Source organism: Xyrauchen texanus, chromosome 33, assembly GCF_025860055.1.
Source record: "Xyrauchen texanus isolate HMW12.3.18 chromosome 33, RBS_HiC_50CHRs, whole genome shotgun sequence".
Classification (NCBI taxonomy): Eukaryota; Metazoa; Chordata; class Actinopteri; order Cypriniformes; family Catostomidae; genus Xyrauchen; species Xyrauchen texanus.
In genome coordinates this window covers 28,821,173-28,836,570 of record NC_068308.1, presented here as the reverse complement: position 1 = coordinate 28,836,570, position 15,398 = coordinate 28,821,173, and the positions used below count along the sequence as shown (strand labels likewise).

General features: G+C 44.3%; 1 protein-coding gene and 1 long non-coding RNA gene across 2 annotated transcripts; both read left to right on the top strand.

Annotated features, from left to right (window-relative positions):
- The first annotated feature begins 2,024 nt into the window (after window positions 1-2,024).
- Window positions 2,025-2,360, top strand: LOC127626695 (transmembrane protein 100-like). Its single transcript, XM_052102671.1, has one exon. It carries the CDS (start codon window positions 2,025-2,027, stop codon window positions 2,358-2,360), a length of 336 nt encoding a protein of 111 aa, XP_051958631.1.
- A 6,443-nt stretch (window positions 2,361-8,803) lies between these two features.
- On the top strand, window positions 8,804-13,372 carry LOC127627165 (uncharacterized). The gene is made up of 3 exons (XR_007968525.1): window positions 8,804-8,991; window positions 9,100-9,231; window positions 13,059-13,372. It is a non-coding gene; the product is annotated as an uncharacterized LOC127627165 (long non-coding RNA).
- The last annotated feature ends 2,026 nt before the right edge of the window (window positions 13,373-15,398 follow it).

Genomic DNA, 15,398 nt, shown 5'->3' with positions numbered 1-15,398 from the left:
TTTTCTGTGAGGGTTAGGTTTAGGGGTAGGGTTAGGTTTAGGGGATAGAATATAAAGTTTGTACAGTATAAAAACCATTATGTCTATGGAAAGTCCCCATAAAACATGGAAACACAACATGTGTGTGTGTGTGTGTGTGTGTGTGTGTGTGTGTGTGTGTGTGTGTGTGTGTGTGTGTGTGTGTGTGTGTGTGTGTGTGTGTGTGTGTGAGTGTGTATTTATCACTTTGTGGGGAACAAATGTTCCCATAAGGATAGTAAATCCCGAAATTTTTGACATTGTGGGAACATTTTGTCGGTCCCCATGAGGAAAACAGGACTTGTGTATGGTAAATGATTGGAACATTTAATCCTTTTCCATTGGTGTTTAAAAGTATGCAGCAAGTCCTAAAAAGCTCCAAATAAAGAAATTGTAATAAACTAATAATTTAATGCTAGAAGTGGCATATTCAGATGAATATGGTTAAAGCATAATATAGCTTAATATGCCTCTTTGGCCTCCAGTTTAAAATATCTGGTTTCATTCTGTGTATGTCTCTTTCCTGTTAGTCACTACTAAGACCACACGAGGGAGCTTTTACCCATGCATACACAGTGTAAGAAAAAGAGTGAACAGGTCTCCTGAACAATTTTAAGAAACCAGCAAAAGAAAATATAATGAGGATAATAAATTATTTTTCTGAACAATTACAGATTTGGAGAGTCTCCAACCTCCTTGTTAAACTACATCCTGCATAACACAGACAGATCTCAATGCAGATGATTCCAAGCAGAGCATGGTGTTATGGGAGTGTGAAAAACATGAAAGAGCAAAGAAGAGAGCATTGAACATCTGTCTGCAATTGACAACATGGTCAGGGAATCTAGGGGAGTGTGTGGCCTTGCAGCTGTGGTGCAGAGATTTGTTTTTGTTCCTTGGATACTGTGGCACCCTGGTGGCCCAGAACTGACCCACCACAGGGATGATTCGGAATGATTCCAATGGATACGTGCAGTCAGTGTGTAGAAGGTTAAATATCAAGGTAGTGTTTAAAAGAAGAGAAACTCCTACTAATAGCATCATGAAGATATACTTGATTTCAGTACGGTTTACCATTCCAGGGCACATATGCTTCATCTGTTCTAGAGATATGGTAAGTTTCTCCTTTGGTGTCTCAGTCTTTGAAGATTTTTGTTGTCACAGTTGACTTGTAATTAACTTTAGTAATTTATTTTATAAATGTACAATGGTATTTTTTAAATCTGCTATAGATGTAATTTTTGTTATATATAAAAACTTAAATTGCTTAACCAAGGTCAGTCAGTTTAACAATTACCACATTAAAATTCAAAAGAAAGTGACAATATTGAGTATCCTTTTTCATTGTAAATTATCAATTTATTCATTGTTGTTGTTGTTTTGTTTTTTGGTTTAATTAACAATGGCTCCAAATAGTATTTGGACACTTAAGCCTTGCTTTAAAATGTTTAAATGTCATTGCATTGAGTAACTATGATTGAATATCAAAGGGAAATAAACACAGTTTTTAAAAAGAATTCAATAGATATGCTGTTCAAAATTAAGACAATAGTATTGTGACACTGGCTGACAAAAGTTAGTGGAAAATGTCCATAGTTAATGTGAAGAACTGCTAGGACACCCTGTGTGAACTTGAGGGGAACTGACTTCATGCATCCACAAAAAATCACCTTAAGACTAGCTGGTTAAAACTTATTATAAAAATGGCTCAGAAAAGTAAAGCATCATTTATGCAGCAAAATTCACAAATTTGTAAGTGTGGCTTAAGTGTTAAAAATAATACTTTTTGTGACCACTGTATGACCATTAATTTCTCTTCTTAGGATTTACAAAACTATTAGAGTAAATACTTTTTCCGTTATGCCTTAGAAATGCTACTGTGAGCTGAAACATTCTCAGCATCAACGGTAAAATAACAGAGGACACAAGTGGGACAGCAGCACTGTTTTAACCAGACAAAAGTGAACTAAGCATTGCAGCAGCATTCACTGAGCATTTACTGAACCATGAGCTCTGATCTTTCTGTGGTGAAGGGTTCACCCCTGGTTAATCGAACAGAGCTGGCAGTAGCCACTGGAGGAGCAGAGGGCTCCTGCTCTCGCTGTACCCTTCCCTTCGCTGTGGTTCTACTGATTATTGGCATCGCGGTCACAGCAGTAGCCTATAGTTTCAGCACCCACGGATCTACCATCTCCATTCTTGGACTTCTGCTTCTCATTAGTGGACTGTTGCTTCTGGGCTTGAGTGCATTGTGCAGGAGATGCAGACGGGGCAGAAAAATGTACAAATCATGGGAGAGTCAGACCGACTTGGTAGAAAGTGGGAGGAGTAGCTGTAATTGAAATTGTTGATTGATTATTTTTTTATTTGTATTATTGAGCATGTATTAATTTTAATTGATTTGTGATTAAAATTGATTTACACTTGCAAAAACACTGATTTTTGTTGTTGTCATTTCTATGTTAAAAATCTAATTAATGTTCTTTTAAGTATTACACACATGAACATCTGTATTTCATCATAATATTTAAAGAACAAAATTCTATATATTTTGTTAACTATGGGAAGCAATCTTCATGAGTTTGTGCAATGTGGGGCAAGGATAATTTTAAGGTAAAAAGAAAGATTTATTGGAAGTAAAATAAAAGAAACATGAACTACTATATAATTTACAGTGAAAACATATTTAGAAAGACAACACATTTAGTTTTACATTAAAATATTGCTACAGTTATGTTTTTAAAAGTTCAATCATATATTTTAGGGGACACAAATCTACTAAGCAGAAATATTGGTGACTTTAAATCAGAGTAGCACATTCAGACTCTAGACAGATTATACCCTGTGTCGTGTATGGTTACATACCACCCCAGGTGGTATGGAAAACAGGTGGTATGGGCAGGTGGTATGTGCTAGTGTCCACTGCACAGCTGTGAGCTGTAATAGATGCTGATGGACAGAACAAGACACGAATAGACAGATGTTCCAAATCCAGATTAAAAGAAGAAAAGCACTCTACATTCTTTTATTCATTTCAACAAAAGCCATTGACATGAACATCAACTAGACACCCTTCACTGTATAAAGTGAAACTGCACAAGTGTTACCCATACAGTATAACCCAATGTTCTCAGGCCATATTAAGGTAAACATAATATTTTAAAAATATAAAATTAACCAGTTTATTTTGAATTGAGGTTACTCGACAAAACATTTGTACACTGTTGGTTTAACCTGAGGATATAACAACAAATATCTTTAAATTGTCTTTTATTGTTGTTGACATGTTGAATGGCCCACAATACAGTTTTGTTTCTTAGTAAAAAAATTATGATTAAACTCTTTTAAATAACAAATAGGAAAATGCTTTTTTTATTCATTTATATAAATCCATAAAATATTTTATCCAGCGAATTGCTGAATGCAAAATGCCAAAAAATGAAAAATTCCCTCGTTTAAATTTTTTCAAATTGATCAAAAACAACATTAATTCTGCTTTGGCTTCAGTGTTATGTCATGGATCATAAATTACATAACTAAGGAGTCGTTTATTACACAATACTTAGTGAAATCCCAGACTGACGTGCTCTTGGCAAAAATAACACGAGGTGGGACATGCTAAAAATTTCTTCTCCACCCTTTGACTGCTTCTGTATAATTTGGCAAAATCCCTCCTGCAATATGCAGCTGGCAAAATTAAAATGCCAGCTTAAGCTATTAAAGTGAGCAGCTTTTAATCATTGGCTGCAAGGAATTCAAGGTTGCTGGTATAGAAGGGGAGGGATTAAAGTCTTTGAACTGCACAGTGACGTCTCCATTCGGATTTGTGCAGAGGGCCCTGCTGTTGCTCGGGATATCCCAGAGATAATACTGCACGGTTTGCCGAAGAGCCTGACAGGAGTCCATGGTGCCCACATTTTTCTCAGAGAGCAGAGTCAGGGATGAAACGTCGCCATGGGTTTCATGGAGTTTTACCTGGAGATTGATCCAGTAACTCTAAATCTCATCATCCTCATCGCCAGCTACGTGATCCTGCTTCTGGTCTTTCTCATCTCTTGCATTCTGTATGACTGCCGTGGCAAAGACCCTTCCAAGGAGTATGTTTCAGAGCCCCCTGCCCCTCAGCAGCAGTCTCCCATACGACTCGTGGTGATGCAAAGCTCCCCGGCTTCTTCTCGTTATAATGAGCAGAATAACACAGCTGCCTCCAACTTTGCACCCGTGACCACTGACATGCGAGAGAAGAGAAGCACTTTGGTCTAATAATGGACTTCATATGTTCAAAAGCTGCTGTTGTTTGATTTTATTTCTCCCTTTTCCTTTGAAAACATCAAATGCTTTGAGAAATGTTGGAATTTAAACCTAATTTTGTCTAAAACAGGTAAGAAACCTACAAACCTACTCTTCACTGTCCCAAATGTATGACCCAATTTAATTCCTCAAGTTTTTACTTTATTAAACAGTCAAGAGTGGGCTCATTTGTAAATTTTCCGCACAGACATTCAGTTTGGCCTTTAAATGAGAAATGTATTTGATTTTGTGTTTTATTAATAATGGAATCAAGACACATACAGACAGTGTATTCTTTGCAACCTCCAGAGTGGCTATTTGCATGAGATGATTTCCTTTTTCAGAGAAAGAAAAGTGATTGTCAAAATCAATGAAATAACGATTTATGGTTCTGTAGATGCCCATACATCTACAGAATGTATGGGCATTAACAGGAAAAGGGCATTTGGTAGCAGAGAGATTAAGTTCAGTAACATTAAGTGTCTGCACTATTGTGTCCTCATCCAACATAGTGTGACTTAGTAAACATACAAACCAAAATGGACATAGTGTTTTATGCACACTGGTCATTACTTTATCCATTTAAATACAGTATTTCATACAACTGTAATGAAGTTGTATGAAATGGCTAAATTTTGGCACAGTAATTTTGCTTTTATCTCCAGCACATTTTGAAGCATATTGGTATAGTACTAAGAGCAAGAATCCTCAACTAAACAAATTAATACATATCATCTATTCTGCCACAAAAGACATCCTTTTTGGTTTAAATTTATCCAGTTGGCTATTTTAAAGCAGCAGCCATTCTATCAGCTTGAGAAAACGAATAAACTACACCACATCTAGGTGTTTCATGACTACATAGATCAGCTGTGTTGATTGCAATATTATTTGCACTAAGCTTATCTGTTAACATGGCAAATATTGAAATGAAAGCATTTAATAAGTAAATAGCATCTGGGGAACAAAAAATCAGTTTACTCAATTGCCATGCCACTGGGCCATATTTTGATCGTCACGTATTCTAATGTAGCCAAATCTTGACGATCTGGAATATTCATGTGCAATGACATTCAAGTTGAAGTCATCCCTGCTAAAAAGACCAGCTTAACCAGCTTGCAATTCCCATGATGGTCTAGGCTGGTTAATGCTGGTCTATATGGTGGGCAAGCATAGCCATGCTTTTCACTAGCAAATCCTAACGGGTGAAGCTGGTTGACCAGCATGGTCTTTCTGATGAAGCTGGTTAAGCTAGTTTAAAAGCCTGATGGAGACACCAGCACACCAACCTCCCATGCTGGGGGACCAGCACCCAAAACACAACACTCATAAGCTGGTGACCAGCAATGCTGGTCTTTTCAGCAGGGATTACAGTAACGTAGTATAAGTCGTCATGATCATACTGGTCATGAGCCCTGTATTTACATGCTTGTCATTGATTGACATCTTTGTCTTGCATTAGTCCTAAATATAGCATTAGATTGCTTTGCCATAGCCTTCAAAAGACATACACTGGTGGCCAAACGTTTGGAATAATGTACAGATTTTCCTTTTATGGAAAGAAATTGGTACTTTTATTCTCCAAAGTGGCATTCAATTCATCACAATGTATAGTCAGGACATTAATAATGTGAAAAATCAGTATTACAATTTGAAATTTCAGAGCTTCTTAAACTATTTAAACAGTTCTCATCCAAAAATACTCCATGTGCAGCAATGACAGCTTTGTAGATCCTTGACATTCTAGCTCAGGTGGCATTTCACCCCACGCTTCCTGTAGCACTTGCCGTAGATGTGGCTGTCTTGTCGGGCACTTCTCACGTACCTTACTTTCTAGTTGATCCATAACACTCTTTTCCAATATCTGTTGTCCAATGTCCGTGTTTCTTTGTCCACTCTAACCTTTTCTTTTTCTTTTTCTGTTTCAAAAGTGGCTTTTTCTTTGCAATTATTCCCATAAGGCCTGCACCCCTGAGTCTTCTCTTTAGTGTTGTACATGAAACTGGGGTTGAGCGGGAAGAATTCAACAAAGCTGTCAGCTGAGGACATGTGAGGCGTCTATTTCTCAAACTAGTTGTACATCTGGCCTTTCACATCTCTTTCTGTCCTTGTTAGAGCCAGTTTTCCTTTGTCTTTGAAGACTCTAGTGTACACCTTTGTATGAAATCTTCAGATTTTTGGCAATTTCTAGTAATGTATAGCTTTCATTCCTCCAAACAATGATTGACTGATGAGTTTCTAGAGAAAGCTGTTTCTTTTTTGCCATTTTTGACTTAATATTGACCTTAAGACATGCCAGTCTATTGCATACTGTGGCATCTCAAAAACAAAGACAAAGACAATGTTAAGCTTCATATAACAAACAAAATAGCTTTCAACAGTGTTTGATATAATGGCAGTCGATGTTCTAGTACCAAATTAGCAATTTAGCATGATTACTCAAAGATAAGGTGTTGGAGTGATGGCTGCTGGAAATGGGGCCTGTCTAGATTTGATCAAAAATAATTTTTTTCAAATAGTGATGGTGCTGTTTCTTACATCAGTAATGTTCTGACTATAGTTTGTGATCAGCTGAATGCCTCTTTGGTGAATTAAAGTACCAATTTCCTTCCAAAACAGCAAAATATGTACATTATTCCAAACTTTTGGCAGCCAGTGTACAGTATATGTGAGCTATCAAAAGCATTCTGTGATTTACCAGAACATAGCGCTTAAGTAGTGATAATATGAACTCTCTTTCAACCTTACATGTTTTTTGCAGTCTGTTCTTCTCTTGATCTCCATATAGCATGTTCCCCTTCTGTCGCTCTCTCCACATTGTGTCAGAGAAGCGACACTAGGGGTCTCTCTTGAGCGCCGGACTATGAAAAAAGGCCAATGAGAGTTGGCAACCAGTATTTGCATGTCCCGCCCCCGGACATACGGATATGGGAGTTCATTCAGAAAATTTTTCCGGAGCCGGTGGTCGTGCATGAATTCTGCTGTGAGTTACACACCAAGTTCCTGGTTAATCCTCTGACGCTCTGCATGCTGTTGGATCTGACGGTGCATAACAGCGGCTTTCTCCTTCGTGCACGGCTGTGCATTCTTGCCTCTGGACGCCGACAGCGCAGACAACTTCGAAAGAGTTATTCTAAAAGAGTAATTTCGCTCTAAAGAGCAAAACACAGCGGCATTGAGCGTCCTTCTCAGGACGCCGTCTTTTAAAGACGATATTTCGCCCTGTGTAGTTTCTGGATGTGGTTGATGTCTCCCCACCTCTGACGGTCATAAAACTGCCTTGCATTCCTGGGTTGCGATCACACGCAGGCAGCGTTTTTATGAATAGTCTATGTTTTCAGTCGCGAGAACATAGCCATGACAGCATTAGCGGTCGTAGGCTTTCTCTTGTAGTGAGAAAGCCGCTTCAGCCGCCCAGCCTCGCCTCCTTCCCACAGGATTGAGGCGAGGCCGTGGGCGATGAAAGCGATCTGGGGACAATGGCGGGCTCCGTTTAGCCAGGTGAACCCCTCGAAACCCCCGCCTCCCGGCACGCTTGCTTGTTTCTGTCCGAGCTCGGGATGAGCATTCTCTCTAATGGGTTATGTTTTCAGTGTGAGAACATAGCGCGCAGCGTTAGTGATCTCTCCTTTCTCTTGTAGTGAGAGAGCCATCTCAGCCGCCCCGCCTCGCCTCCTTCCTCACGGGATTGATGCTGGCGATGGAGAATGATCTGGGGAGACTATCGACGCCGGGTAAATCCCCGAAAACCTCCCGCCTCCCCGGCACGCTTGCCTGCTTCCCTCGAGCTCGGGATTAGTGCGGTCCGCTTAACGGCCTACCATCCGGTCCCTCGAGCTCCCCAGCATTGGATGATGATATCACCGCTGCATCGGAGAGCGTAACAGCGGCGTCGGATGCGGATAACTCGCCTGGGCCGCACCTTCGGGTCTCCGCCCAGTCTGAGCCTGACGCAAGAAGGTCCGCTATGCTTCCCCGGGCTTAATTGGTTCCACGGGCATGTGCGCCGCTCACAGCCGTGTCCCCCCCCTGGATTCCTTCCCGGACGTGCATGACAAGCTGAGCAAGCCCAGCTTCCTCGCTCCTCCACTCTCGCTACCCTCGGTGGTAGAACGGTCCCAGACCGCTCCCCCCTGCACGCCATGGCCCCCTCCTGCAAGTCCACCGGGTCAGGGCACTTCAAAATCTGCACTTGGGTAGTCCTGTTCTTGACGTGCTGCAGGAACTGCACTCGAACAGGCGATGGCCACTCCGTGGTCCAGAAGCGCAGCGATGGACAGACAGTGCGGGAGGCAGACAAAGCACGCTTTCTCAAACGCCCCGTCTCCCAGCTCCGTCCATTCGGCGACACCACTTGACGACTTAGCCCAGCAGTCCTCAGTGGTGAAGAAACAGACGAAGGCTATTTTCAAGCAAAAAAGCATCCTGCCCTGCCGCAAACCTGCCGCCAGGGGCCATGCCCTGTCTGCTCGCCGAGGGCGTCCTCCTGCGGCTTTCAAGAAAGAAAGAAAGTGGTGCTTCGCCTAAACTAACAAGTGAGTGGGCCCAGCTCTCAGCCACAGCGTTGAGCCCCCCGCAGAAGTTGGACGCCCATCGTCTCACGGACCCCCTTGAGGACCCAGAAGGCTCCCAGGCGCTCCTGAGATGACAGACCCAGAGACCGAGACGTTAGCTCCGGAGCTGGTAAGACCACTCCGTTCCCCGGTGGAGGGCCGGGAGGAGAATTTTTTGTTAAATTCGTTACACTCTATAGAGCTATTTCCTTGTTGTCTCACGGCACTCTGCTTTCAGGCCTCAACAGTCCCGGCTCCATGGACGCGGTGTCCCCGCCTTCAGCCTCACGACTGTTCCCCGGCCGGCCGATTCAGACGAGTCCAGAGGACGCCAGCATCAGACCTCCTCCTGACGGGTGCGCGGAGCAAGGTAAGTGCTTTGAGTTTATTCTCAGCACTGGAGCCTCGGGACGCCACGTTGCCTCCCGACGCCGCATTACCTGTTCCGCACCGCTGCGAAGCCCCGCCGGGTACGTCCAAAAAACCTCGTCCCCTTGGTGCCCCTAGCACGGAGCTTAGAGGCGTGGCTTTCACTGCCCAACCCGTCACGCTGGCTGCACGGACCATTCGACTTCGGTTACGCAATTCAGTTTGCCAGGTCTCCGCCCCTTCGTGGGCGTACATTTTTACGCAGTACGAGGCCAACATGCCCATTCCCTGCGCGAAGAAATCGCCTCCCTTCTATTAAAGGACGCGATAGAGCCTGTCCCTCCAACCGAAGCGAAGAAGGGTGTCTACAGCCCTTACTTTGTTGTACCCAAGAAAGGCGGCGACTTACGACCGATCTTGGACCTCGCGAGTTTTCAATCGGACCTTGTCCAAACTCCCGTTCAAAATGCTCACCCAGAAACAAATTCTATCTGGCATCCGGCATCTAGACTGGTTCGCAGCGGTAGACCTGAAGGGCGCGTACTTCCACGTCTCAATTTGCCCTCGACATCGACCCTTCCTACGGTTCGCGTTCGACGGCCAGGCGTATCAGTACAAAGTCCTCCCCTTCGGCCTGTCTCTGTCCCTCGTGTCTTCACGAAAGTCGCAGAGGCAGCTCTTGCCCGCTCGAGTAGCCGGCATACGCATACTCAATTACCTCGATGACTGGCTCATACTGGCTCACTCTCGAGAGTTACTATGCTTACACAGAGACCAGATGCTCAGGCACCTCAGCCGTTTGGGGCTTCAGGTCAACCGGAAAAGAGCAAGCTCTCCCGGTCCAGAGCATCTCTTTTCTCGGTCTGGAGTTAGACTCAGTCTCAATGACAGCACGTCTCTCCAACGAGCGTGCTCAGTCAGTGCTGAAATGCCTCGCTTCCTTCAAGCCAGGCGCCGTGGTCCCGCTAAAACGTTTCCAACAGCTCCTGGGGCATATGGCATCCTCCGGCGGCAGCGCTGGGGTTGATGCATATGAGACCACTTCAGCACTGGCTCCGGACTCGAGTCCCGAGACGAGCATGGCGCCGCGGCACGCACAACGTAAAAGTAAAAAAAGCAACGGGCGTGCAACCGCAGGCCGGTGGAACCAAGGCCCGCTGCGCTGGCACATCAACTGCCTAGAGCTGCTGGCTGTTTGTCTGGCCCTGCAGAAGTTTCTCCCATTAACTCGGAACAAACACGTCCTAGTCAGGACAGACAGCACCACGGTCGTATCCTACATAAACCGCCAAGGCGGAGTACGCTCCCCCCACATGTCACAGCTCGCCCGTCGTTTCCTCCTTTGGAGTCAGCAGCGACTGGAGTCACTGCGCACCACTCACATCCCCGGCAACCTCAATGTGATAGCGGACGCGCTGTCAAGACAAAGCTTGCCTTGCGGGGAGTGGAGGCTCCACCCCCAGTCGGTCCAGCTGATTTGGGACCGGTTCGGCAAGGCTCAGGTAGACCTCTTTGCCTCCCAAGCAACCTCCCACTGCCTGCTCTGGTATGCCCGGACAGAGGCTCCCCTCGGGGCAGGCAGCTGGCACACAGCTGGCCCGAGGGCTGCGCTAAGTACGCATTTCCCCCAGTGAGCCTTCTTGCACAGGTGCTATGCAAGGTCAGGGAGGAAGAGGAGCAAGTCATTCTGGTAGCCCCCTATTGGCCTATCCAGACTTGGTTTTCGTACCTCACGCTCCTCACGACAGCCCCTCCCTGGCGAATTCCCCTGAGGAAGGACCTTCTTTTTCAGGGAAGGGGCACGCTCTGGCACACGCACCCAGACCTCTGGAACCTCCACGTCTGGCCCCTGGACGGGATGCGGCAGATCTAGCCGGTCTACCATCTACCGTCGTAGATACAATCAGCCAAGCCAGAGCTGATCTACCATGCATCTTTATGCCCTAAAGTGGCGTCTGTTCGCGGACTGGTGTTCTTCCCGAGCCGAAGACCCGCAGAAGTGCGCAGTTAGGTCAGTGCTCGTGTTTCTTCAGGAGAGGCTGGAGAGGAGGCTGTCCCCCTCCACCCTCAAGGTGTATGTCGCCGCTATCGCTGACCCACCATGACACGGTAGACGGAAAGTCTCTTGGTAAGCACGACTTAATCGTCAGGTTCCTAAAAGGTGCCCGGAGGATAGCTCCCTCCCGGCCTAACCTGTTCCCCTCCTGGGATCCCTCGGTCGTCCTTATGGGATTCCAGAGACCCCCCTTCGAGCTGCTTGACTCAGTTGGACTCAGGGCCCTCTAAGCATTAGAGATAAGCATTTCCCTGGCTTATCACACCCAGGCCGTGCCCCCCCTTTGCGGGTCTGAGCCCACTCCACCAGGAGTGTTGCGTCCTCATGGGCACTGGCTAGGGGCACTGGCCTAGCAGACATTTGTAGAGCAGCGGGCTGGGCAACACCTAACACTTTTGCGAGATTCTACAATCTCCGAGTTGGGTCAGTATCGTCCCGTGTTCTCTCAGGTACCGAGCCCGTAGAACTCGGTGGCACGCCCACGATCTGACCGGGTGAATCACTTGCATCTAGCGCCCTTCCCCTAACCAGGGAAACAGTGCGCCTTCATTCCCAGGAGATCTCAGGTTTGGGACACTGGTTGATTCCTCCCTAGCCCTCGTGGGTCGCAGTTCAGCAGAGGAACTCGCCGACCCAAGCCACTGGGGGTACCGCAAGCTACCCTGCACTGGTCTAGGTGTTCCACAGGTAAGGCCTCCTTCGGACTCCCCCTGTGTGTAACGCCACGGTTCTGTCCCCTCGGGCGAGTGGACTCCCGTGCTTCCCTTAGGCAGCCACGGCTGCCTCGGTTGCCGTGCTGTATGTTCCCCTCTATAGGCTGGATCCACCACCGCACCGACTTTTCCACATAGGCCCTAAGTCAGGCCTCTGATGGTTTTGCCACTTAAACTTGCCTCCCCTCTCGGGTAGGCGTGGCCTCTGCAGGGTCTTCTCTGCCCTGAATAAGGGCTAAGACCCCCTTCACTCAATGCGTGTAAGGGCCCCGGCCTAAGTTGCTCTATCGCGAGAAACATAGAGAGAAAGAGGCCCGGCCAGGCTTGGCCCATTCCCAGGTTGGCGGCCAGCACCTTGTTTCCCCTCCAGGGTAACGATAAGGAATGCTGATGGCTTAAATGGGGCATTGGGGAAGAGTGCGTGCAGCTTGATACAGTTGGTCGTCCTGCACGTAAGAATACCTGCTCGCTCCTGTATCAGCAGTTCACGTACACGGCTCAGCGCGTGGCGCTTTTATAAGTGGACCCCTAGTGTCGCTTCTCTGACACAACGTGGAGAGAGCGACAGAAGGAGAACGTCTAGGTTACGTATGTAACCTCCGTTCCCTGATGGAGGAACGAGACGCTGTGTCTCCCCTGCCACGTCGCTGAGCCGAGCCACTGTTGTGGCCGGACCATTTCCGGCTCCTCAGAAAAATCCTGAATGAACTCCCGTATTTGCGCCGCTTAAATACCCGTATGTCCGGGGCGGACATGCAAATACTGGTTGCCAACTCTCATTGGCCTTTTTTCATAGTCCAGAGGTGAATATCGGCGCTCAAAAGAGACCCCTAGTGTCGCTTCTCTGACACAACGTCTCGTTCCCTCCATCAGGGAACGGAGGTTACATACGTAACCTAGACGTTTTAAAAGATACTACTGCACACCTTCAAAATCACATAACTTGACTTTCTGACATCCCAGCAGTAAACGGACAAAGCACCAAACAGCATTTTGCCATTTAGAGCCGTATTGTCAAAACACACTTTTAATGCTCTCTCTTCTTTACTTTAATTTCAGATCATCTGCATTAGTCATTGTGGATAATGTCATCATGGAAATTGAGTTATCCTCTGGACACTGGTACATGTGGACACCTAAACAGGGCAAACTCTGAAAATGTGTACAGTCACAATGTAATTTGCCATATAAATGGACAGATGTGATGTGATGTGCAGCTTTTTCGAACAGGCATTGAATTGTTACCCGTGTGGCATGAGTACATAAATTATACATTTTGAATGTGTGTGTGGTTGTGTATAATCATATGCATATATTATAAAAAATATAACTTTTATACTGTAATAATATTGTCTCACCTTCAGAAAATTCAATAGGAGTTAATACACTTGGCTAAATGCAAGTGTAACAATGTCTTTTTTTTTTTTTTTTCTGAAATAGGCCTATGTTTATTTTTGTACATTTTAACAAAGTAGAATAATATTAATCATAAAAAACATATTTGGTATATATATATATATATGAGAGTGTTTGAGTAATTCAGCATTAGTACATAGTCCATATGTGAATAGTCAATGACGTTGCAGGCTACCTCCTACAATCTTAATATTTTTTCCAATACTGCACAGAATATGTTTAATTATTTTCTGTTAATTGCAACTAGAAAAAATATATAATCACATGTATTAAAAACACATTTTTCCACACATATATTTTTGAGACAATCAAAAAGTGATATAAAGTAGTGAAATACAATATATTCGCACTCAGGCCATTTAGAGAACTAATTTTAGCTTAACTTTAAATTGGTGAATAAAAGTTAATGAATTTTTCTTATCACACTTTGTGCATGATGTTTTATTTGCATGCTTCAGCATGATAATGACTCTTCAAGAGTTTGGATAACAGCCATGGCCTACTGAACAAATTTTGAATAATTTTAACATTTCCTAACCCAATTTACAAAGAAAACACACACAAACAATCACATACAGAATATGTATAAAATTAAACTTGAACACATAAAATGAAAATTCACTCAAAGATTATAATACTGTCATCATGTACTCAACCTCATGTCGTTCTAAACCTGTATAACTTTCTTTCTTCCATGGAACACAACGTCTCCATTCACTTTCATTGCATTTTTTTCTTACAATGAAAGTGATTGGTAACTGAATCCATCATTCTGCCTAACGTCTCCTTTTGTGTTCCACAGAAGACAGTCATACTGGACTGGAAGGACATAAATCACGAGGGTTAGTAAATGATGTCAGAATTTTCATATTTGTGTGAAAAATCCCTTTAATTGATCAGGGTCAGTTATCTAGTATTGGCTTTGAGGTGGAGAGGGCAGACAAGGGTATGACCAGTAGAGAAGGATGTGACCATTGTAGGGTCTTTAATTGGTTCTGCCTGTCCTTTCTTTTAGCTGGATTGCAGCCATGCAGAATGCAGCCTGGGATTAATGTTAGATCCCAATCTGCTCCTTCTGCATTTACAAATGGATTTATATAACTCCTAGTCTATTTGATAAAACCCACATAATCCCACAGGAAGTCATCTGCTTTTGTCTGAAGTACCCACGTACTGTACTGAGGGTCTGCTCTGAACACTTGTCACTTCAGGAGGTACCATCATACTATAGCATGCAAAGGCTAGAGAGAGAGAGAGAGAGAGAGAGATAAGTGGATTGGTTGCGTGCATGTGGAGGGGATGTAGTGCTTAGCAGTATGTTCTCTCCAAAGGAATCAATGTCTATAGTTTCTATATCTGGCCAACATTCTTTCTTTCATACCAATAAACTGAAAATAATCCTTTTCCAGTATATATTTCCAATACTAATGCCTCTGTTGATGATGACGACATTGATGACGACAATGATGAGGATGAAGATGTGAATAAACCAGGTATTAGAATATTTTGAAACACTAATGACGGAGAACATCTTTCAGAGGGACATCCAATGGATGGAGAACGCTCTCTAGTGGTACATTTTAGGCTTACATGTTTTAGCTGATAGTACTCTTCCAGCATCACAAGTTTAATTAATGAGAAAATCATCAACTGCAATTAGAGACAGGTGTCTTCACACATAGATATACATACGTAGATGCCTAACACAGCTGCTAAGGAAGTAAAATACAATTTGGCCTGTTTCCCTCTTCTTACTGTTGTTATCCAGCGCTGTATATTTTCATCCGTGAAAGAATAATCATTGATTTTTTATTTCGCTGATGGAGCACATGGGTAAGAAAATTTTTATTTGCTGTGGTCCCCCATTCACAGCCATTCAAGTTTAGCCAACTATGATGACTTCCGCTTTGCGAACGTGGATGTGCGAAAAGGGTCCATAACTTACACTCACCTAAAGGATTATTAGGAACACCTGTTCAATTT